At 37.4% G+C, this 22,414-nt stretch overlaps 2 protein-coding genes, 1 long non-coding RNA gene and 1 other non-coding gene across 12 annotated transcripts in view; 2 read left to right on the top strand and 2 right to left on the bottom strand.

The window, feature by feature from the left end:
- The first annotated feature begins 1,400 nt into the window (after positions 1 to 1,400).
- On the top strand, positions 1,401 to 13,758 carry LOC107199867. 3 transcript variants are annotated; one of them, XR_002001318.2, is made up of 5 exons: positions 1,401 to 1,504; positions 6,488 to 6,584; positions 8,313 to 8,513; positions 12,679 to 12,778; positions 13,593 to 13,758. It is a non-coding gene; the product is annotated as an uncharacterized LOC107199867 (long non-coding RNA). The 3 variants fall into 3 exon arrangements; XR_004496135.1 differs by having other exon boundaries at positions 6,414 to 6,584; XR_004496134.1 differs by having other exon boundaries at positions 5,890 to 6,584.
- Positions 1,770 to 1,848, top strand: LOC117243996. Its single transcript, XR_004496277.1, has one exon. It is a non-coding gene; the product is annotated as a small nucleolar RNA SNORD87 (small nucleolar RNA).
- MCMDC2 (minichromosome maintenance domain containing 2) lies at positions 2,804 to 12,715 on the bottom strand. 3 transcript variants are annotated; one of them, XM_019005606.2, is made up of 14 exons: positions 12,586 to 12,715; positions 12,371 to 12,501; positions 12,220 to 12,279; positions 11,724 to 11,919; positions 10,622 to 10,744; positions 10,352 to 10,459; positions 8,980 to 9,108; positions 8,233 to 8,464; positions 6,429 to 6,634; positions 5,953 to 6,119; positions 5,441 to 5,617; positions 4,593 to 4,735; positions 3,958 to 4,067; positions 2,804 to 3,476 (listed from the first exon to the last, which is right to left on the bottom strand). In XM_019005606.2, the coding sequence occupies exons 1-14, from the start codon at positions 12,683 to 12,685 to the stop codon at positions 3,310 to 3,312; spliced, it is 2,049 nt and encodes a 682-aa protein (XP_018861151.1). In that variant the 5' UTR covers positions 12,686 to 12,715; the 3' UTR covers positions 2,804 to 3,309. The 3 variants fall into 3 exon arrangements, with proteins under 3 accessions (XP_018861151.1, XP_015473021.1, XP_033368170.1); XM_015617535.3 differs by lacking the exon at positions 3,958 to 4,067 and having other exon boundaries at positions 3,327 to 3,476; XM_033512279.1 differs by lacking the exons at positions 2,804 to 3,476; positions 3,958 to 4,067 and having other exon boundaries at positions 4,615 to 4,718.
- Positions 13,759 to 16,758: 3,000 nt separating the features above from the next.
- SGK3 (serum/glucocorticoid regulated kinase family member 3) overlaps positions 16,759 to 22,414 on the bottom strand; it is a 54,702-nt gene continuing 49,046 nt past the window's right edge. For all 5 annotated transcript variants that reach the window (XM_015617539.3, XM_033512280.1, XM_015617538.3 and 2 more), the window contains 7 exons: positions 21,496 to 21,608; positions 21,246 to 21,282; positions 21,047 to 21,133; positions 20,214 to 20,309; positions 19,213 to 19,368; positions 18,116 to 18,205; positions 16,759 to 17,682 (listed from right to left, as the gene is read on the bottom strand). In XM_015617539.3, the coding sequence (XP_015473025.1) occupies positions 17,512 to 17,682; positions 18,116 to 18,205; positions 19,213 to 19,368; positions 20,214 to 20,309; positions 21,047 to 21,133; positions 21,246 to 21,282; positions 21,496 to 21,608 (750 nt within the window). In that variant the 3' untranslated portion in view covers positions 16,759 to 17,511. The remainder of the gene's footprint in view (positions 17,683 to 18,115; positions 18,206 to 19,212; positions 19,369 to 20,213; positions 20,310 to 21,046; positions 21,134 to 21,245; positions 21,283 to 21,495; positions 21,609 to 22,414) is intronic.

The raw sequence follows: 22,414 nt of genomic DNA, 5'->3' as shown, positions 1-22,414 counted from the left end.
CCTTTTTTGGGTTATAGGCACAGATCCTAACTGGTGGGGTTGGGCAGGGACAGGGCCCCAGGAGTATCAGCAGCCTCTGGGGAAATGCTCTCCTGCATTACAGACTGCAGTGTGAGTGCTGACCTCAATTCAACTGGTGGTAAAACGTCAGTGAGTTCCCCAGGGTGTCACACATGAACTGGGGTTAAAGGCTGTACCCTGCCAGGGTGCTCCTCTCCCCAGCCTGCCTGGTCATTAGGAGCACTGTGCTTGTCCTGCAATCAGTCATTCCTCACACTGTTTAAAGAAAATGGTCATGCCTCTGCTTAACATTGATCTCAGCTGATGCGCTGTCTATCCCAGGTAATTACAAAGAGCGTGGGGTTGGTGTTTCTTGGACTGGCTTTCTGTTCCCAAAGAAGTGTTAGTGCTTTCTGTTACTGGCTCAGCAATGGAGCTCTCTGAATCAAACATATTTTCTTTTTTTTTTTTTTTTGGCAGAAAGTGAAGCTCAATATGAGTTTGTTACTGGCTTTGGGAATCCTCAGTCTGGACTCTGCCATGCCTTGCAAGCAGAAAGATGCCACATGAATTCTGGAGCTACAAAAGCAAGTATTTCTTACTGTACTTAAAGATGTTGAGGGAAGCATCATGAAATGCAGATCAAGAGTTCTGAAGCTGTTTAATGGCTTGGAAAGGCCCTTACAGATGGAAAAAGGAGACATACGATTGTATGTAGGGTTAAGAGATTGAAATCCTAACAGAAGGTATTATGGCAGCTATAAAATCTCCTAAGACTTGCTTCCCAGAACAAAGCAGGTGCAATCCAGGAATCCCAAAGGAGTCAGAAGGGAGAGGCTTGTATCAGAGAACCTAGTTTTTAACTGGAAAAACATGACTTCTGATTTGAAGACTTCATGGTTGCTAGTTGAAAGGGAGAGAATTAAGTGAAAAACAGTACGCTCACAAGTCTGTGCTGGCACTTCAACTGTGTCAGTCTTGGAATATATTCCAAAGGGAAAGGTAACTGGTAGTGAGCTTTACCTCTAGAAAGATACTTGGTATCTGGGGTTTGAGTGTAAGAGAGGGAGCTGCATTATTGTGCCCAAACAGAGCAGTTTTTCTCTTGTTCTTGGCTGTGCTCAATCTGTTCTATGCTTAAGAGTTAAAACGAAGGCTCTGCTTCAGCTTGTGGAAGTACAAATCTTGAGACAAACAACTCCCTTGTATTTAGTATCTGGAAAAAGCAGTTTTACGTAGGCAGGAAACTGCTGGCATAGTGATGATGACCCTTTGCCGTTTACCCAACTGAAGGCTGTGATGAGCAGTGTTGTATATCTGATGTGCCAGCTAATCTGTAGGGTTTTTCCACTTTGATTTGCTCCTGTCATTTCTGATTTTATTTATTTTTTTTTTAAGGCTGTGTGACATCAGATGACCACCTCCACTGTCTTCCAGCCTTGTGTATGCACACAGGGCCAACAGGAGAGTTCACCCACTTGTTGAAGTGTGGGTATTTAAGGAGGTCAGTTGCTTTTTTATTATCAGAGTCCTCAGGCTCCTGCAGGCTGCACTGCCATCTGGGGAAAGCCTGTACTGGCCATGTTGGCAACCACATCAGTTCCTTGTAGTACTGCTACAAGTCTTCCTCTTTTCAAGAGCTCATGGGAGAAAACTGGGGAAAAGCAAGGATAAAATGTTGTGCTCTTTTTGCAGAAAAGCCATTAATATTGCTTCTCAAAGATAGTGATTTATAAAGGATTTCAGTCTACCCTTAAAGAGTAAATTACTCTGGCATAATGATGAGACTTTTGCCGTTTACCCATCTGAATGTTTTTTGATGTGTATCTTGAGATCTGAAATGCCAGTGAGGGTAATATCTTTGTGTAAGATTAAGTGTACAGGAAATTAACTTGTTAATGTTCCTAGCTTGAAAACAGCAGCCTGGAATGTGGAGTTGTAATGCACTTGGAAATGCTTCCATTGCCATTCTTGCTCATCAGAAATACTGCTTGGTTCCATAGTATGGCAGGGGAGTAACTGTTCACTGAAAATTATAATCCTGGAATGAAGTTCAGGGTACAGTGTCACTCTAGAAAGAAGAGGGGCCTTATGGCCAGTCTCAGAACTTAGTATGAATTTTTGAGTGTATCAAATAAATGGATCAAAATGAATAAGGTAAAGATTAAAATGTGGGGAAATTTGTGTTGCCTAAATGAGTGTTTACAATGTTAGCAGTGGGTATGAATAAAATCTTGGATTTCTGTTTTCAGTAACTTATTTGAGGCTATGGGAGCACTAGCACTCTGATCCTGCTGGATGATGTCCGGGGTAGGAGTAAAACAAGCCTTAAGTATTCAGCTTGTCCAGATTTGACAGGAAATCTGTAGAATTCTACTGCAGCTTTTTTATTTAATGTGTATCTCTTGGATACAAATCTTGCTGAGGATTATGTCTAGTGCTACATCCTTACTAGGAAGATGAAACACAGGAAAGCCCATAGCTGGTGAAGTATACTGTGCTCCAAACACCTCATCTCCTACCTCACATTCTTCATTTGTTTTTACAGTGAGGTAGAGTTGAACTCATTGAGCTGTCTGCCTAAAAAGTTGTCTAATATTTTTTTACCTAACTGTAGCACTCTACTGTCCCCTGCAGTCCATATAAAATAATGTGGAGACACTGGGTTTTGCAGGTTGAGGTGGTTTGGTGGGTTTTTTTTTTTTGTAGTTCATTTGTTTTGCAGGCTTTTTTGTTTTGGTTGCAGGAGTGTCTGGCATCCTTGTTTAATCTCATGGTAACGTAAAAAAAAAGACACAGAACATGAAGCACTATGATAATATTTTATACATTTCAAAATCTCTATACCATAAGTAAAGACTGTTGACTTAAACTATTAAAAGAAGAGTTTTAATGTTCTTAAAATTCCTTAACCCTTTGAGTGATACATTTGAAAGGAAGTAACAAGAAAAAACGCAGAATTGAGGTAGCTGAAATAAAACATTAGATTCTGAACTGGGTGGTTTAATTTTTAGTTGTAGTCTTACTAAAAAGCCCAAAACCTAAATTACTTCTTGCATAACTGTGAATGGAGAGTGGTAGCCAGGAAGACAAGTTCTGGTTAGGATTGTATTCTGAAGCCATGCTTTTCCAGGATGAAGACATCCCTCCTCCCTTCAAATAAATCAAAAAACCTGTAATTCCTGTCTGCTATGCTTTATTCCTTGGTAAAACATCACTGAACTGTCTTCTAAGTTTTTAGTAATTTTGTATTTCTAACTGTAGCCTCTCAAAAAGCCAGAGCCCCAGGCTTTACTTACAGTGGAGATTTTACTCTTCATTAGTGTTAATGTGAATTCCTGGGCTATAGGCAGCAATAAACTTCAGCAATTGATGGTGACACTGCATGAGGTAAATATCTCTCTGCTGCAGGGAGCTTTCATCACTGAGGTCAAATGGAAATACAGGATTTGGTGCTACACATAATGCCGATGTGCCTAGGCAAAGAAGAAATTAAGCTGTAAGACTTGATATTTGCCAGAATTTTGAGGGGAAAAAAAGAGCTGTGATGCAAATTACTTGGAGTAATGCAATCCTAGATCATAATTCTTACCTTGCATACAAATCTGTGTGTGAACAAGTGACTGATGCTTAATAAACAAAAAAATATCCAACCTTTGTTTTTGGTTTCCCCAGGAAGGAAAATCTGTCCTTGGTTTAACCTTAGCCAGTGTTAGAGGAGCAGTGCCTTAAGTAAACCAGCATGAAGGACAGACTTGTTGCTGGCCTGTGGCCTCGTTACATATAGCACTGAGACAAACTGACAGATTTCTGCAATACCAGTCTTCAACAGTTGAAGTTCTGGATTCTGATTTGATATTACCTGCTATTGCAGTCAGTGGATGTAGACTTCTTTCAGACTGACAAAAATGTGACAGTGATGCACCCAAGACTAAGGAACTGTTGTGCATTATTTACCATGTTTTAGGGTCAGTGATGACTCAAGTAACAAGATGGCAATCACTGCATCTTCCTCAAGTACTCTCTGTCTTAAACTGAGCTTGGCATGAGCCTTAGCCAGTGAAATCCTAAGAGATCAATATAAGCATGTCAGAAATAAAACATACTGCAGGCATGAATGCAATGTGTATTATTGCCGTGTCAAGCACTTGTGTAAATTAAAAGTTAACACTGGTGTGGTTTCTTCAGTATTTCAGCTCTGCAGTTACACTTACCACTGACTAAATATATATTATACATTAACTTCTTGTGCTGAAAAGTGGAACTTGGCATGTTATCCATTAATTCTTTTTTTGCTCCCATAATAAAGCTGTACATATTTAAATCCTTTTTTTTTTTTTCTAGATATCTTTAATAATGATTCAAGTTCTGTAAATAGCTGGGTTTAGGGTTTTCTTTTTTTTTGCCTGGCAAAGTTGAATGTGGGTTTCTTTTAGCAGTGTCAATATATGAAATAAATGGCATTAATAAATAGGAAATAAGATTATTTATGCTTGAACTTTTCAAAACATGAGTCTTATGTAGATTTTTATTAAACAAGCTCCTGAACAGATAAGCACAATTTCTCTTTAAAAATGGAAAGTAGGACATACAGAATTTTTAGTGCAGAGGCTGATAATGTAGATCCATGAATGGAGTCTCTTCTCACCCTGCGACTTCCAAGATAATAGCCCTGAATGAGACTTTCTGCTTCTGAACTCAGTTCAACATGAAGATTCCTAGCAAACAAAATAAACTAGAGAGAAGGCATACATTTAAATATTTTACTGGAAAATAAGGAACTGACCTTTTTACACACCATTTAATATACCGGTGGCATAGTAATACAAGCTGGACAATACATTCTATCAATAGTTTTAATAGTAAAAACAGTTGTCACCATTTGGCTATGCTGAATAAGGAAAATATAAAGGATAATAATAAGGACAGGTCTTTGATAGTAAACAGAATTATAGAATGATTTGGGTTGGAAGGGACCTTAAAGATGATGCAGTTCCAACTCTCCTGCAGTGGGCAGGGACAGTTTCCACTAGATCTGGGTGCTCAGAGCCCTATCCGGCCTGGCCTTGAACACTTCTGGGGGGAATAATCTGTTAGTTATGCTACAGATACTGACAACTGAATTAGAATGGAATATTAACTTCTACTACTGATTGTAAACTTTTTGGTCAAAAATACTTAAGGTCTGTTCTCATATGAATGTTAACTTGGTACATTTTCCAGAAACATGCTTAAACTGTGTTTATTACACTGACCCTTTTCAAAAACTGAAGCTGCTTTTGTCAATGATCCTAATAATGCAAGTGGAAATACGGGGGGGGAAAGGGTAGAAAGTGAGTATTAAAAGTAAGCAGACAGCAGAGAGAACCTTCTGATGCCAAACCCAGTATGATATTCACAAATAGAATGCATTTCTAAATTACTGCATATAATCTGTTACCTCCTCATAATCCTGTGTTCTGAACTGATGTGAGACTTTGTACAGCATGGCTTCAGGATTAATGGCTTTTTTCAAGATTTGATGTACAACAGGAGAAGACAGGCGACAGGAAGGAAACTCATTGTAGATCAGGAGCCCAAAACCATCTACAAGGTTAACTGGAATCAAACTCACATCCTAAAGAAAAGACCCATAGAAAGAAAACATCTACTTTATTTTGAGCTTTTGACTTGTAGAAGCATCATGGTGTTTTATAACTGAAATATCCTATATCCACTTACACTGCAAGATTATCTAATGAATTATACCTGTAATACTTGGTAAAGTTTTGTTTGAATGAAACCTACTCTTTTGGGAAAGCTATCTCATTTTAGAAGATACTTGATTTGAAGTTGCTTAAGTTGTGACTTTCTTGGAAATACTAACAAGTTTTATTGTTTTCATTATAGGTGGAAGTAAACACAAATTACAGCTATAGCACAGTTCCTCTGATAAAAACACATGTACTTTACCATCTGTCCAATTAGAAAATTCTCCTTTTGTGTATGTTTCTTTGAGGAAGAGTCCACATCTACAAAGGACCAAAAGTTGGTCTGAACTGAAATAGTAACTTGTTGGTCAGCCTCTTCTCCATACTTCTTCCCAGGAATAAATACTGTTGTTGTTCTGCTCTCTAGCACTAGGATAAGACAAAATTCATCAGTTATGTGATATATAGCTTAGATATAAATTCTAGTCTGACACACATCTGAAATCAGTCACAATTATGATTTTGCTGAATTTTTATGATTAATGAATGTCTGTGGTGTAGCAGATTTAAGTTTACAGGACCTTGGCTTTTTTGTCTTTGTGTCTTACACAGACCCATTAAAAACTACAGATTTTTGCAGCATTTTGAGGGCCATAATTTGTTGGGCAACAAACCTAGCCTTGAATTTGTGTATTTATTCAGTTCTGTCCCCTCATTTGTTAGGAGGTGGGAGATTACCAGACTGTAGAAGTTCAAGTTTATCCTTTTTATATGAACCTAAGTCTCCTATGTAACAGATGCCACCCTTGGCCAGCACAGCGCTGCAGGCTTGAATACTGGCACTTCCAGTTCCGTGTTTATCTTTGGACACAGAAGGAAAAATGTCACTGAAAGGTGGGTGTCGTATGCCACGAGGCAGAAGACATAAGCTGTAATTCAGAAGCCTGGAGGATTAAATAAATATTGTCAGTCATAAATTATTAAAATTATTCACTTCTAAAAAACCTTAGTAAGTATTAAGACTCACTTAGAAACAACAACAAAAAACGCTTAACATGAAGCCAGCATCAAAACTAATTGTTTAACTTTGAATACAAAAGTAGAGGTTCAAGCCTGTTCTCCTCCAGCTGTCATCAAGACTGCATTTCTCATGGATTAAACATGAGGCAAATCATGGGTTGCAGAAGTAATTCCTAGGAAATCAAAGACTTCTCATAATTTAACCCCACATTGTTAACTCCTATTCTGCAGAAACTTTTCCAGTGATTTAAAAGTTTAGAGGATTAATAATTCTAGACTTCTGGGAAAAATGGAAAGGCTGGAATTTTTAAGCTCTGCCTTCCTGAGTTACGCACTCCCCTCCAATTCTTTTGGAGAAAGAAGGTATAAAATATTTTTTTCATCTCCTGTACTATGTTCTTTGGCACAGAGAGGTTGCAAATTGTGTCTGGTTCCACAATCAACGGCTCTTAACAATTTTAAGACATCAGAGCTAGGTTTGTCCTACTGTTGCAACCTGAGAGAAAATTACTAAGTAATATTAGTAAGAATTAGTAAATAGGGTATTGCACCAATGGAAGTATGTAGGAAATGCCTACTTTGACAGTAAATACTGTGCACATGCAAGATAGTACAAATTACAATATTGATCATGATTTACAGTGTGCAACCATTTTAATATTAACCAGATGTTTTGATTCTTAAAACACTGAACTCCTGTTTCTCTTAGGAAGTCTTAATCTTAACCTGGGAAAAAAGAAATCTTGCAGTTCATGTTTTTGAAAATTGGAAGTAATTTCTACCACTAAATTTTAAAGTGGTCAAAATTTTGGGATTTTTTTCACAACAAAAATTATTAGTGAATTGGTTGAATAATTTGCAAATTAAAATAAAATTCATGCCCCTTTCAGAGATCTGAAGTTATGGAAGGAGAAGGTAGCATGTGTTTTTCTGCAGTATATGTAAAATTGTGTCACGTGAATAGGTAAATGCATAAAATGCATAGTGAAAAGTACCTAAAGGCAACAACAGCCAGATTTATAATCTGTGTGTAAAGCTGATACCTTATTCAAGTGGTTTTTATGAAAATTATAAAAACGTAAGTATCTATTTATACACGGCTTATTTTTTCAAAAGGCTGATAGCTGGGAGTCAGTGGTAAGGGGTCTTAAATTAACATGAGGTCTGAAAAGTTGAGCCCTTTTATTTATTACCAAAAAAAGAGGCTGTTCTAGGACAGCCTTCGGTTTTGATTTTAGAAGAATGTTTTATATGAGCTCTGCAGAACAGCGCTAGTGTTAAAGTCTCACCATAATTGTATGAGAATTTTAGGAGGCTTTATAATTAATGAAGTTCTAATCTAGATTTATCATTTGAAAGAAACAAAAATGTCCCAGGGATAAAAATTGAATATTTAACTAAGTTAGAGCCTTGTATATTCTTTTCAAACAAAGTGTCTAGCTTTTCATGTAAGACCCATCCTATTATCTTTAAGACTAGATTTTAAATTCTAATTTAAATGGAAAAAAAGGAATCTCTTTACCTGTCAATTACTAGCGTGTCACTTGTCATAATCAAAAGATCCAGATAATCAGCATTTTCTTTTTCACATGTCTGTACCAGACTCAGCAATATTGCAAGTTTTAGAGTATTGTAAGTGCCTGGTGGAACAACTTGAGAAGCAAAGATGTTGGCCAGAACAGCAGTAAACCTCCAGCGTGAACTTGAAGTCAGCGAGAGAAGATACTTAAAATTTTCACTTACAAAAGAAGGACCTGATGGAAACAAAGTGCAGGTGAACAATCATTAAAGAGACTTATGCAGGTATGTTAGAACAAATCACCATTGGAGTCTTGATACAAAAACTTCCCAAGAACAAATACATCTCTGTATTAAGCACAAATTCAGAATGTAAGCTTCTGACACTGTTAATCTTACTGTTAAAAAGGTGGCAGACATGATCTGCTTGAACTGATGGAATAAGAAAGAAAAACACACTGAAATATCAGGTTCATTTTATATGATTTCAGAGTACTTTCCAATGGATAGGAGGAAATGGAAAGAGAAGTTGGAGAACTACAGTAAATAACTGGGGAGTTTCCCAATGCATGGAAAGTGGGTAACAGTAGATATTCTCAAATAACAGCAAGTACACATTTGAGACTAAGAGGAAGGTCCCCAAGTGGTTTTGTGATCTGGACCTCTAGATAATAAAAAACTTTACCAGTTCTCAAGATGTTTTTCTAGGTTTTCCAGGGTATTTTTTAAGTCAGTTTTTAATGGAACTTACCATTTGTTTTATAGAGCTTTACACTACTGACTTCTATACATGCAGTTGCTTGTAGGCCATTTTGTACACAAGCTGGAATTCCTATAATTCTGTAGTGGTTTCCTATTGTCATTTTATTGGCCAGTTCATCTGCAAATAATAAAAAACTAAGTGCAGGGGGCCAAAGCTACAGATATGTTAGGGCATAAAAATAGTTTTAAAGACATGGTCAGAAATTTTTTACACATTCTGAACAATTGATTTTGTGAATTAACATTGGCAGAAAACAGCTGGATGCCAGATTGATGATGGACTAGAATGAAATGAAACATACAATTTTAATTATTTAGTGCAAAAGGAAAGGAAGGCACACCAGGTGAGGGGAAAGTAGATTTCATGATAAAGAAAAGGGACAATGCATTTAGTCCTGCATTGAAAAGAAAAATGGATAGTTTTTTGCCAGTATATGTCCTACTCTGAAACTTGTGGAACCACTGTTATCAGTAAGTGTCTTATAAAATGTCAGAGAAAAAATCCAACACAATAAAGAGGAGATAACAAACTACACAGATTTCAAAAAGACACACAAATAGCTTTGTGAACCTTTATATTTCTGTGCACCTTAGAAAACCAAATCTCATATATTTTTTGAAAATGAAAATTGGATCCAACCAGATCTTAATCTCAGCCTGAGAAACACAGTAACCACACTGATCTCTAGAGCCAGCAGAAATTTAATGCATACAACTCTCAGTATCTTGACCACAGATTATTCTATAAATTTTTATTATGATTTTTAGTACTATTAGTTCTTTATATTTAGTTTTCAATAAATAAACCATATAATTCCATAGAGTTTTGGAATGGAAAAGGATTTCTTTGTTGCTTGTCTCAGTGTTTATTTGGGGTCTTTTTAAGAATTGATGGAAGTATGGTGCCAAGTTGTGGTTTTAGTTAGCTATTAACATTAGAAATCATTTAATGTTTGCAGTGGACAGCAGTGGTAGTCAAAAATCCTGATGGAATGTGAAATCAGCTAGATTGAGTAAGGATGTTAAATATACACGAAGTTAGTTCAGAACAGCATGACCAAAGGAAGTAAAAGGAGATAAAAAGAAGACACTACCGGGCTGACCAGGGTATTTTAATTAAATGGGGCTGTAAAAGTGACACAAGAATTTTGCTATCTACACTCTGCAATCATATGTGCACACTGCTTTGTCACCTAGCTGCTTTCTATAAAATTTGGGGGGGAAGGGGAGTACAGAAATAACTGCAATATAAATTATGACTTTCACCATTTTAGAAAAAAAAAAAAAGCAGCTACAATTGCAAGAGATTATTATAGATCAGTTCTAAAACATTTTTGACAGAACTCTGAAGTTCAGCTTACCTCTCAAGAACAATGTAAATGCCTGAATCCTAAAATGTGATTTATCAGTGGAATATCCTTTCAAAGCATTCAGAATTTTAGCATCAACCATTTCAACTACTTGTTTATCTTTCAAAACAAAGGCAAAGAAAAAGGTTAATTCTCTAGAAAACATATTTTTTTAAAAGACTGGTGTATTTTAAGTGGGCTTTTTCCACTTAAATATTTTACTTATTGTGTAACAGAAGTAGGAAACTACCAGATCTAAAAGTAAGATTGCATAGATCCTACCACCAAGTACTCTAAATTTCATGTCTTCCTGCAGTGGTGAAGAACACAAGCTACACACAAAATCAGTCCTCACTGTAGCAGATTCTGTAGCTCCAGGGCAATGCACTCTGATGCACCTAAACCCTAAAAAAAAGTAATAATTTACCAACCGTTTAAAAGGAGGACATAGCTTTAGTTTTAAATTCCCCATGAAAAACAGAAGCAATTAAAATACTGGGCAGTGAATTTCTAAATTTATTAGATGCTTCTTTAGAACAGCCTCCTTTATATATGCCACTAAAAAAAATCCATTTAATTGTTTATGTTTGGCCACGAGATGGCAGGGTTTCCTACTGCACATTCCCAAGCTGAGCAGCTTGGCTGGGCTTTTTTGAGAAGTGAGCCACTGTGGCTTCTGCCTGGCATGGGAATGACGTGGGATATGGATGGTCACCGTTAGAGATATGTGTCCTCGTAAAGATGTCTGTATGACTCAATCTGCACTCTCCAAACTTCGGGATTTTGCATCTCTTTTAACTGTATGGTCTCTCTAAGAGAAGAAATAAAAAAACCCCCCAGCCTTAAAAGTACTTAGGGCCTCTCTCAGCAATGGTACAAACAGTTCAGGAATAGTACTCAAAGTAGGAGTTCCACAGAAGTTAACAGCTCATCAAAGCATCACTTGTTCTGTGCTAGAAGCTTTTGCCAGCCACTTAAGCATATTGTTCTATGTTTTTTTTTTTTACAGACAGAAACAGTCTCCAAGGAAAAAGGGATTTTACTAGTTTAGCTTATTTACTTTTGAGACACTTTATTGTTATTGAAGATATTTAAGATATTCAATATATTTAAGTTTTACAAGGTGACTTATGTTTTCTCCTATAAACTATCTTCAGCATTAGGAAAAGGGATTGCTGGCATATCTATTCTTCCAAAACATTTAATAATGCTGAGAAAGTCCACTCCTTTCAATTAACAAAAATCTTGCTGTGCTCATTACAAAATCATGTGCATAATAAAACGATAGGAAAATACCTTTGTTAGGCTAGGTTTTTAATCTTGTTACCAAATTTATTAAAAAGCTTTTGAAATAGTACTGATTAATTTTTGTATTTTTTCCTACCTTCAGAGAACGGACAGGTTTCCTCAGTACAAAGAAATCTTGCTCCTTGTGTGTATTTTGTTACAGTTCCCATTGCAATCACTATCCCTTCAGACATATAGAATCTTTGAGATGTGTAATTAAAGGGATATGCAGAAAGACTCAGAACATAACTTGGTAAAGGTGGCAAATGTGTTGGTTTCAGCAATATACTTATCTAGCAAGAGATACAATTGCATTAATATCATAAAAATATTTTTATTTAAAACTGCTTTATTTTTCATGGACAAACACACAACATACATAACTAAAAATTTCAGAAACACCCGAGTAACTAGGTTTTATATTAATTAATGTCACAATTGCAATATGGTTGGGTGGGTCTTCCAGCTGTTTTTAATTATAAATAATACCACAACCAAAGGGAAAATGAAAATTTAATACAAAAATATTAGTTAATATTTCACTATACTTAGAAAATTCAAGATCTAAATGGAGAAAACCAATGCAGACTCACCTGGGCTTCTGTCTGCAATTGTTCAATTAATGATAATGTCTTAATAGCTACAAAGCATACCTGTGATGGAAAAATAACTTCATTTTAGAACGGAAAATGTTTTTAAAATTTAGATGATGCACTTTTGTCTACATATCTATTATACACTTACTGACTGAAAAATCTGTGCAGCTTGTAGGGGATTATGAAGAATATAGTTTCCAAGAGTTGCATCCAATTCAGCAATGTCAGAAGGATTAATTGAAATAATGAAACGATAAACAGCATAACTTTGTTTTGAGTCTGTAGGAGCAAAAAGTATCTTAAAGTAACAGAGATTTGTGTAACACTATGTATCAATTTCACAGACTATCTGTTCAGTAATACCATTATATTTTTTGCAATCATGCACAAATTTCTGAAGGCCACCACTTCTGTCAAGGTAGACAAGGACAACTTCCTTCATTTTCTGTATTTCAGGATCCATCTTCCAAGATCTTTGTGCTCTTTATCCAACTGTGGGAATAAACTGTGAAGAAATTATGGCAGCACTGGCCATGCTATAATAGTAATAATAAAGGTATGTATTAACAAAGCCATGCAAAATTAAAACAGTCTCTTTTTCAAACTGCAACACTTGAAGGATTTTTAAAATTCAGTTCAAAGCTCTTTCCAATGACTGAAGTGTACCCTATTTCTAGAGTAAATTTCTGAAAAATGCTCTAGTGTTTTCCTCAGTAAATTATTTCTCTCTTCTAATTCCCTAATCCATGAAATTAAAGTTTCCATTTAATTTCACGTCCCCTGTAGATTTTATAATCGGTCTATTAAAAGTAAGACTTAAAATTTTATCTCCGTTATTTGAGAAGTCTGTCATAGCTGTTAAAAATGTGAAACTGGGAAACATCTCTTTTCTTAAAATCTGACTTTCCTACCCTGCTGTGATCTCATGTAGCGCACACCTAAGGTGCTGATCTTGCACTTATTTCCATGCATGTACACAGACGAACAATTCTGATTCCCACTGGCAAAGCTTTCACAACTACAATTTTGGTTTGGAGGCTAACTGTGCTCTTTAGTATGGTTTTCATTGCATATTACCTATGTAACTTTCTACTTTTTTTAAGAGTAGAGTCTTGTACCATGAAGCACTACTTTGCAGAATTTAGGAGAATTACTAAGGCCAAAATATGGTATTTTGTATATATGTGTCTGTTTTAATGTCTTTCATATTTTCTTCTGAAAAATGTCCTTAGTCCTCTCTGTAGACAACCAATATGAAACAACACTTGAATCTTCAAAAATAAAACTTAGCTACCTGGTAATGGGTAGGACATGGACTTACTGAGCTGATGAGGAGTCAAAGCTCACAGCATATGATATATTCCCTGCAGGAGTTCAGAGAAATTACATTGGGAGGACAAACAAATCAACATCCAAGAGGAATAACTGGATTCCAGCTCAACTTCAGCGTGGCAGCAGCATAAACCCTGTGGCCTGAGAACTGTGCACTGTGGGCTGGAATGTGTCTAGTGCCTGAAGTAAAAAGTTAAAAGATAATTTATAATAGGGATTCATTCCCCCAGTGTCTTTGGGATTACACCTGCACAATTACTGCTCCATCCCTTGAAATATTCAGCAAGAAGGGCTTAAAGAAATGTACACACATAGATCCACTGTACCTTCCTGGGTCCTGTGTCACCAGGGCTGGACACGCGGGACACCACATATGACAGGAAGGACTGAGCTGTGGTCCCGCTCACTGTGCACTGAGTAGCCGTCGCCTAAGCTTTGGAAAATAAAGCCTGACCAAGGCGATGGTGCTCACCAGTGTCCCCACAGCCAGCTAGGTGTCCCCACACCGCCAGGTGTGACTCGGCACAGACACACAGCATCTCCCTCGTGGCTTCAGTTCCCTGCCATCGGCACCCCTGCCTCACAGACCTCTCCACCAGTTATTTACCAGATTTCCTACGCCCCGTCGTCCCCCGGCCCTGCTGGGGCGGCAGCAACGGGGGCCGGGCTGCCCTCAGCTCCAGCGCCGCCACGCTGCTCCCTGTGCCCGCGGGGGAGGCGAAGGAGGCCCGGTCCGAGGCGGCAGCGGGGGCTCGGCAGCCGCGGGATGCCGCTCCCGGCGCCGCTCCCTCAGGCCCTCAGCTGGCGGCGCGGTGAGAGCGACGGCCCGCAGGGCTCGGCCGCGCCGGGGAAGAGCCCGTGCTCAGTGCAAGGCCTCAGGGAAGGCAATTCTCAGCCCACCCCACAGCCACAGCTACCCCAGCCCTGCGGCCACCACCGGGACTGGCACTCGGCCTCACACAGCCATTGCCTTCAGCCACGGGCAGGGCGCTGGGCACGGGACATGGCTCTGTTTAACTCGCCTTTAGCATGCCAGCCACTCCCAAACTTACCTCTCCGGGAAGGAAACTCTGAGCTCTATCTGTGTCGTATTTCGGTTCACATTTTTACAACCATCGTGCATTTCAGTCAGTCCACCTTTCGTGTGGTCTCTCTCGTTCCCCCCGCCCCGCCGGGAGATGGCAGACCACACCAGCAGCGCCGCTCCCGGCCTCCACAGCACTGGAGATAGGCCTGCTCCTCACGGGCTGCTTGGGTTCCCTCTCCGCAAGGGGAGGAACAAATCCCCTTCCACTCCAGACAGGCAGAACAAAACCCCCTGCACTAGTCACAAAAAGGCACATTTTGCCTTCCTTTATTACTTATCAGCCAAAACAGGAAAAGAGTAGCACAGTCGGTTCCTGTGCAGGTCCACTCTCCTCTCTAGGCTTTACCAAGTGTTTCCGATGTCGCTTTTACAGCTCAGCCCTGGGTGAGGCAGCTACAACCCTCCAAATGCACGTCTGGAAACCATCCTCATGGGATGCACAGAGATGTGGAACAAGAAATACTGTGAGGTTTTATTGCCTGATGTTATACAGTCTGTTAACCTTTAGTTCAAAGAACTTAAGTACTTCAAGTGATATGCTGAACACATTCACACTTTGCCAAAAGGCAGTCTGCTGAAGGAAAAAGCTTAATAAGCAAATATTAAGATGCTCTCCAAGGAGCAACTTCAATTGCCACTTTTTTTTTTCCAAGGAATGATCCCCTGAATTCTGACAAAAAAGAAAAAAATCCAAAACCCTTCATACATTCAGGCAGCTAGGTATGAACACCTTGGAATATAAGACAAAAATTAAAAAGGGTGCCAGTTCCGACAACAACAATTTCTGAAATATTCCCTCTCCTTCACATCCCTATACAGCACTGTACCTCCTTGCCATAAAGAGAAGGTAGTTATATTAGCCACATAATTTCACAACAATTTCAGGAGCATACAGACTAAAAATTAAGTATGAGAATGAATACTTCCTTTCATACCATAAATTTGTTTCCCAGTCCATCAGAAAGCCATGTTAAAAAAAATTAAATAAATAAAAAGAACAAAACAACACAAAATCCCCAAAACGAAACAACCAAACACCTCCCCACCCCCCCAACCGAAAAAAACCCCAGGGCTGTTACTTCCAAATTATTTTAATGTCAAGGAAAAGATTCACATAGTTCTTGGTTGTCCTGAACAGCTTTTTTCAACCCTTGCAGAAGAGAACTATGGAAAATGAGTGCCAAGGCACCATTCTGCTCCCACAAATTATACAGTTCCTTCCTTCCTCCCCTGCCAATGTAGATTCCTACTTTTTACCCAAACGCTTCTTCCAAAACCTCATGTAGCAACTGCTAAGCATCACCACTATGCAGAAAACTATGCCACAGAAGATAACCCTTGAGGTAAGCAAGGAATCCTGTTTTACTTACCACTCTTCTACATTATCAATGTATTGATAGAACATGTACTTCAAAAGAATTATGATTTGATACACTTTCACCCCATGGTTCTCAATTCTTATCTGATCTTGACATATAAGGAGTATTTATTTTAGCTGCTTATTTTGCCAAAACCAAGTTGACTTAGATACTGAAATTTATGTAACATTCATTCAATTTACGTATCATTATGATGTATCAGTATCTTACCATACTTCTCTAAAATCAAGGCATTTAACTGAATATATTTATGAACAAAAAGACACTGAACATTTTTGGAGTAACAGACAAAAATAAGTTGTTATTTACAAGTAATATATATAATAAACTACTACCATTATATGCCTTTTATACACTGTAACTGCAGTCAATTTTTGCATTGTTTAAAAAAAATTTCCTTAAACAGAAATTGTTCAGAATTATGTTTGTCCATACATGTGTATGAGAAAGACAATAGCTTTTCACATTTCTAAAATTATCAGTGTAATTTACATTTCCCCCCCAACATCAAGTGAAGATTTAAAAATGGTGCAAACTGGAACACTAAGACAAGTAGCTATGAATGCTGAAATACAATCAATTTGGAACATAAGAGTGTTTTAAACTACCAATCTGTGAGAAAAATCCCTAATATTTGGCATGATCATCTCACCACCCACCCCCAAAATGTCAAAGCTAATTGACTTACTTTTAAAGTAACCATGATTATTGCATATCAGATCTTTGGAGAAGCAGAGCTTTAACCAAAAATACTTTTAATGTAGTTGAAATATAGACATACTTAGGGAAGAAAGAAAAGTAGAACACGTAATAAGTAATGTTATCAAATCAATCCAGTTAATTTGTTCTGTCCTTGCTTTGAGTAACCCCCCATACCTCAGACAATCCACTTGAGTCAATGGGTACTTCAGCAAGTGCAAGAGCAACAATCCAGTTTTATGTAACCAAGTTTTCATTCTGCAGAAGTCCTTAAGATTCTTGGTCCTTAACTTATATCATTTAAGTGCTGACAGGTAAATTAACACATACTCCAAACTGGTAACAGGGAAAACATTTACCTTTTTTTAAACCAGGATATACAAAAGACAATTTGCATAGTTACAATTCAAGCACAAAGTCACGGTAAATAAGTACAAAAGCATTTATAAATTTACTAAATTTGCTGCTGTTTGTGCCAGCCAAATTATATAGGTATGAATGTAAACTCAAAGGGATTGAGGAGAACAGTCAGTGTTTTTGCTTAAAAAATATGTAGAGAATGCTTTTTAAAGGTTTTAAAAAATATTTTCTGCAGCAGGAACAAACAGTTCAAACCCCAAAGAAAGCCATCCGAAATGCCCAAATTCCTCCTATACAGCAGAGAAAGTTTGTTCATAGGTTTCAAACCTACATACAAGACGAGGCACTATTTACGCTATTTCGGAATGTGTCCATAATCCTAACATTTCAGTTCAACCCAAAACTTCCAAACCACTCTTTGCTTCTAAGTTCCTAGGAAAACCCATCTTCAGAAGGTGGTGCGTAAGAAAATCCAACAAATGCATCGTCTGCCTCTAGGACACTGGCATTAACAATGTTGTAGTCAGAAGAAACACAAACTGAGTATGGGACCATTTCTTCTGTGAACACTGCATCAAAATTCCCAATATCATCAGGTCCAACCTAGGAAACAGAAGGATCTGTAAGTCATCAAATTAATACAGTGTTTTGAACTTGTGCCTATCCTTCAGATTCCAAATTTAACTCTTAAGGCTGTCTATTTTGTTGTTATACTCTATTTAAGTAAAAGAAATTTAAGGAAGCACACCACTCCAGTATTACAAGGCTAGGATTTTTTCATTTAGGTTAGATTTCACCAAATCCTATTTTCTGAATGATCTGATAAACTTAAAAAATATGAAAAGTCTCTCTTAGTGAGATTAGCTCAATTGCTTAGAGCATGGTGCTAGGAACACCAGGTTTATGGGTTCAGTCCCCATATGGAGCATTCACTTAAAATCTGGACTTGATGATCCTTGTGGGTCCCTTTCAACTCAGAATATTCTGTGATCTGAGATACAATCACTAACACCATTGCTGACCCCCAGGCACCTACCACATTAGGATTAAATGGTGGCGGAATCTTCTTCTGAAGAAGATCAGTCCAGCTGAGAGATTCAAAGAATGGGTGCTTCTGAATTTCAAGCTGCAGCGAACAAAGATTTTATATAATTCATAATTCCATCCTGTGCACTGTAGTAAACATTACTTCATATTACATGCACATAGGGAAGTTCTTATGTGCATGTCCTTATCAGTTTGTTTATTCACAATTTACTTCACAATAAAAGTTGTAGTCGGTAAAAACAGCAATTAAAATTTGTAAGACTGCCTCTGTAAACAGTTTTCCTTCCAAGATCATACTTTCTGCTTTTAAACTCTAAAATCAACAATCTTGAAGTCTACCACAGAGCATGAATTTTTTTTCTGTTAGTATGTGTTCCTGCCTTAAAGTTTTGTTAGTTTTTGTAAAGCACATCTCTGTCTGAGAAGCAGCTGCCTCAACAACTCTGCAATATACTTAATACTTAAGAAGCAGCAAGCAGGTATCCTAAATCCTTTCATATTGCTCAGTTACAAGGTCCAGTTACATAAGGACTGCAAAACAAAGACTACAAAGATCCCACCATTAATGGATGGAGTACATACTCTAGATCCTTCTTCATCACACAGTTCTGAAGACACCAGAAATTTTCTCACATCAACTTTCTGCCAACAAAGGTTTTGTTGCTTCACCAGGAAAATGTCTGCCATGATTTTAAGGCTAAAAAAAAGCTGCTGTTTGCAGCTGAAAACTTTACCTAAAAACTGGTTTCCAAATCATTAGTATTACCACATGACAGCCTTTTCTTTTGATTATTTCCCAGTTCCACTATGAACAGTGAAACCTACTTCTGTGCACCTTAGTGACTGTTTTTCCTTTGCTAGCCAGTACAGCAGCAACCAAGCTCAAAATACTCCAATCATTGCTCTCTTACCCCCAGCAACTTCCAGTGATAGACCCCACTGGTGCCTTTACTGAAGAAATAAAAAGGAGGAAAATAGAGACAGATGCAGCAATGCAATTTCTATCTCCAACTATTAATCCCGTGCTGTGCACATTAATTTGGTGAGTCCCTTTAAATGAAATAGGGTTTGATAAACATTACTTACAAAGTCTTCCCTTGCTCCAAGTCTGCTTTGCCGATCTTTCTCCAAAAGTTCTTCCAGGATAGACCAGGCTGTAAGACTGATTCCTGGGCGCAAAACCAGGGGTTTATGAAGAATATTATCGTACATCTCAGCAACATCACGGCAGTAAAAAGGAGGCTAAAAAAATACAAGTTCTACATGAATTTGAAGCCACATGCAATGTTGTTTTGTATGTTAAGTATGATCAGTAAATGATTCTGTAAGACATACAAGCTGCTATCATTGAAGCAGAAATCTCCTTTTTATGCACTGCTAACTTCTAATTCAGTCATGGCCACTGCCAGAACTTTACACTTGTTAACTTCCCACTAACCGCCTCCTTTACTCCTAATGTGTTCTCACACTCCTAAGTAGCCATAGATGCCATCCAGCTTCAAAGCTCCCACTGAACTTGCCTGAAAAGAACCTGAGAACGGGAAAACAAATCCATCTCCCTATTTAAGGTCCTAAGGGAAGAGACAACTTGAGAAAACTAGAACAGATTATTAATGGAGTAATTACATATTACTAGAAGCATAGCAAGATTCCTTTGTTCTGATGCTGTCAAAAGCTAGGAGAAAACCTGGGATACATAAATAAAATAAATGCCTTTTAATTTTATTTATTCCAGTATTTGACAAAATTTTACTTCTAAGCTGTTTAGTTTTTTTTATTGTGTATTATCACTGTTGATTCAATTTACTCTCAGTCCCTCAAAGTGATGACTACTGATTTTGCTGATGACTACTGATTCTGCTGATGTCTACGATTTTGCTTTTCCATGAACTGTCAGACACCAAGAGGCAAAGTAAAATCCAAAAGAGAAAAATAAGTGCTGTGTTAAGTACAAAACAATTTGTTAATCTGCTTAAATGGAGTATTCCAACATTATGAACAAGTTAGCATCTTTAACAACACTCAAAGGTTACTTCAAATAAAAGGGGAGAGGAGAAGAAAGCAACCTGTACATATAAGGTACATACCAGCCCATAAAGCATTTCATAAAGAACTGCACCAAGGCACCACCAGTCTACTGTGTTGTCATAGGGCTGCTTTTTAATGACTTCTGGTGCAAGATACTAAAATGAATAAAAAAAACAAAAAGTAGTTTAGAGAATTAGGCTAGCATGGATAAAACCTAGGGTGTAGTCACTTCACAGTGACTACACTTCCAAGAAAAGTTGCTTCATATCAAATGTTTCAGCTAAATACTACATCTCACACTGCCTTCAAAGGTCTTTCCTGTAATTTAAAGTATGTTTATCAAATTACCAAAATTTCTAATTCTCTGTTCAGTGAATCCATCATACATGTTCAAGCCTTCCACATTCTAAGTTTTCCAGTGTAGTTTTCCCAGTAAAACGACAACAGAATTCAATAACTCAGTCAGCAAGTTCAAAGTTCCATGCACATGCAATAATTTCCTGAGGCACAGATACTAATTCCCTATAAACCTACTAAGAATCAATGGCAGGATATGGTAAGTAGACTCATATTGACAAATCTGTAGAAGCTGTTATACCCAGCCATTAGGAGACATGGGAGAAAACAGTATTTGAAAAGGGCTGGAGAAACACAGTACAGAAGAGATGAGGCATGGCCAAGTGGGTAGCAAGCAGTGGACACTGAGTATTAGTAAGAACAAAGAATAGATCTTTAGGGAGCGTGTCTTTAGTTTGGTTTCAGCTTGTTAAAAGAAGGCAAACCTCCCAGCAATACAAAACACAATATTTGACCTTCCAGTTACACAAACTGTAATAACAGTCAACAGTCATTTATTACTGATAAAAAAAACCCATGAAAGTTGTCAACATACTTCTGGGGTCCCACAGAAAGTTGCAGTGGTATCAGAAGTTGCAATCCCTTCTTTACAAAGTCCAAAGTCTGTCAACACAACATGACCCTGTTTAATAAAGAGTGATATGTTAAAAAGAGAACATGCTCAACATGTGAATACACAGAAGTGTCAATTTTGAGAGAGAACACAGAAGACAGAAATAATCTTGCATACTTACTAGTGAATCTAGGAGAATGTTTTCTGGTTTTAAATCCCTAATAAAAAAGAAAAGGTAAAAGTAAATCAAAACAGCAGTCAAAAGTGCTTCAGAGGCAAGGGGTTTTATTATTCTTCAGCTGAATGCTTGAAGTTTTGGTGAAATTGTTATGTTCAGGCTTCTGGTAAGATGATTCCTTGTAGAGTTTTTTGTTTGGTAATTTTTCCCATTTTGAATTTATTCAGGACAAGGATACATTTCAGAAACTTACCTGTACACTATATTTATGGAGTGTAAGTAGCCCAGTGCACTGGCTATTTCAGCAGCATAGAATCTGGCTCTGTGCTCAGGAAAGGAACGTTCTCTTTGTAAGTGAAAGAACAGCTGTAAATATGCAAATAGGAAATAAGAATATTACACAGACAAAACAAACCAGATTAATAACACAATTTTACAGTGAAGAGTAATTTATTGTGTTGTCCACTTTTGTTTTTTGGTTTTTTTAAAGATGAAACAGATTCAATGAAAGAAAATTCAATGAAATAGAATTGGTTTTACTGCACGACTTAGTCATTACTTTACACTCTTCCCTGCTTCTCCTTTGTAGCTAAGATGTATAGGTAACTTAAACACATTCCCTTAAAATCAGGACTAGTCAAAAGGAACTAGAGTAAATCACTAAGCTGTGAATAGAAGTTGGCAAGACTAAATCATGCAGGATTGCCTCCAAGCAGAATATAACCTGGTGTCAAATAAGTCATCTTTCAGTTCTGTAAATGCTTATATTCAAAGATTTGCATAATTATTTATAGAACTGTATTCTGAAATAATCTAGATGTAGATCACTGTGTGAGATGTATATTCCAAGATGATCCATCAGTTCTACTACAGAGAATTGTCTGTCTGCAAATAATTCGAGCACATACAAAAATCTAGACAAATTAAATCATAAACACACAGATACAATTACACTGCACACTCAACTTGTAAAGATTTAAAAAAAAATTAAGAAGTTCAAAAAAAATAAAAATCCACCCCAGTTTTCTATTCAAATTTGAAAGCTGTTTTGAACTGTACTTTATTTTGCCTGAAATAATACAAAACTAAAGTCTGGCCACAATTCAGAATAGAGCAAACCAGGATTTTGCTAATACAGTCTAAGCAAGGTGACAATGCATTCGATGAGAGAA

This window comes from Parus major, chromosome 2 (genome assembly GCF_001522545.3).
Source record: "Parus major isolate Abel chromosome 2, Parus_major1.1, whole genome shotgun sequence".
NCBI classification, from domain to species: Eukaryota; Metazoa; Chordata; class Aves; order Passeriformes; family Paridae; genus Parus; species Parus major.
This window is presented reverse-complemented; position numbering and strand designations above follow the sequence as displayed.

Coding starts and splice junctions, on each gene's coding strand:
- MCMDC2 (XM_019005606.2), bottom strand. CDS start 12,685: ATGGATCCTGAAATACAGAAAATGAAGGAAGTTGTCCTTGTCTACCTT. Junction 10,460..10,621: donor GAAATTTAGAGTACTTGGTG/GTAGGATCTATG, acceptor TTGTTTTGAAAG/ATAAACAAGTAGTTGAAATG. Junction 4,068..4,592: donor GCCTCTGCACTAAAAATTCT/GTATGTCCTACT, acceptor TTGATCTCTTAG/GATTTCACTGGCTAAGGCTC.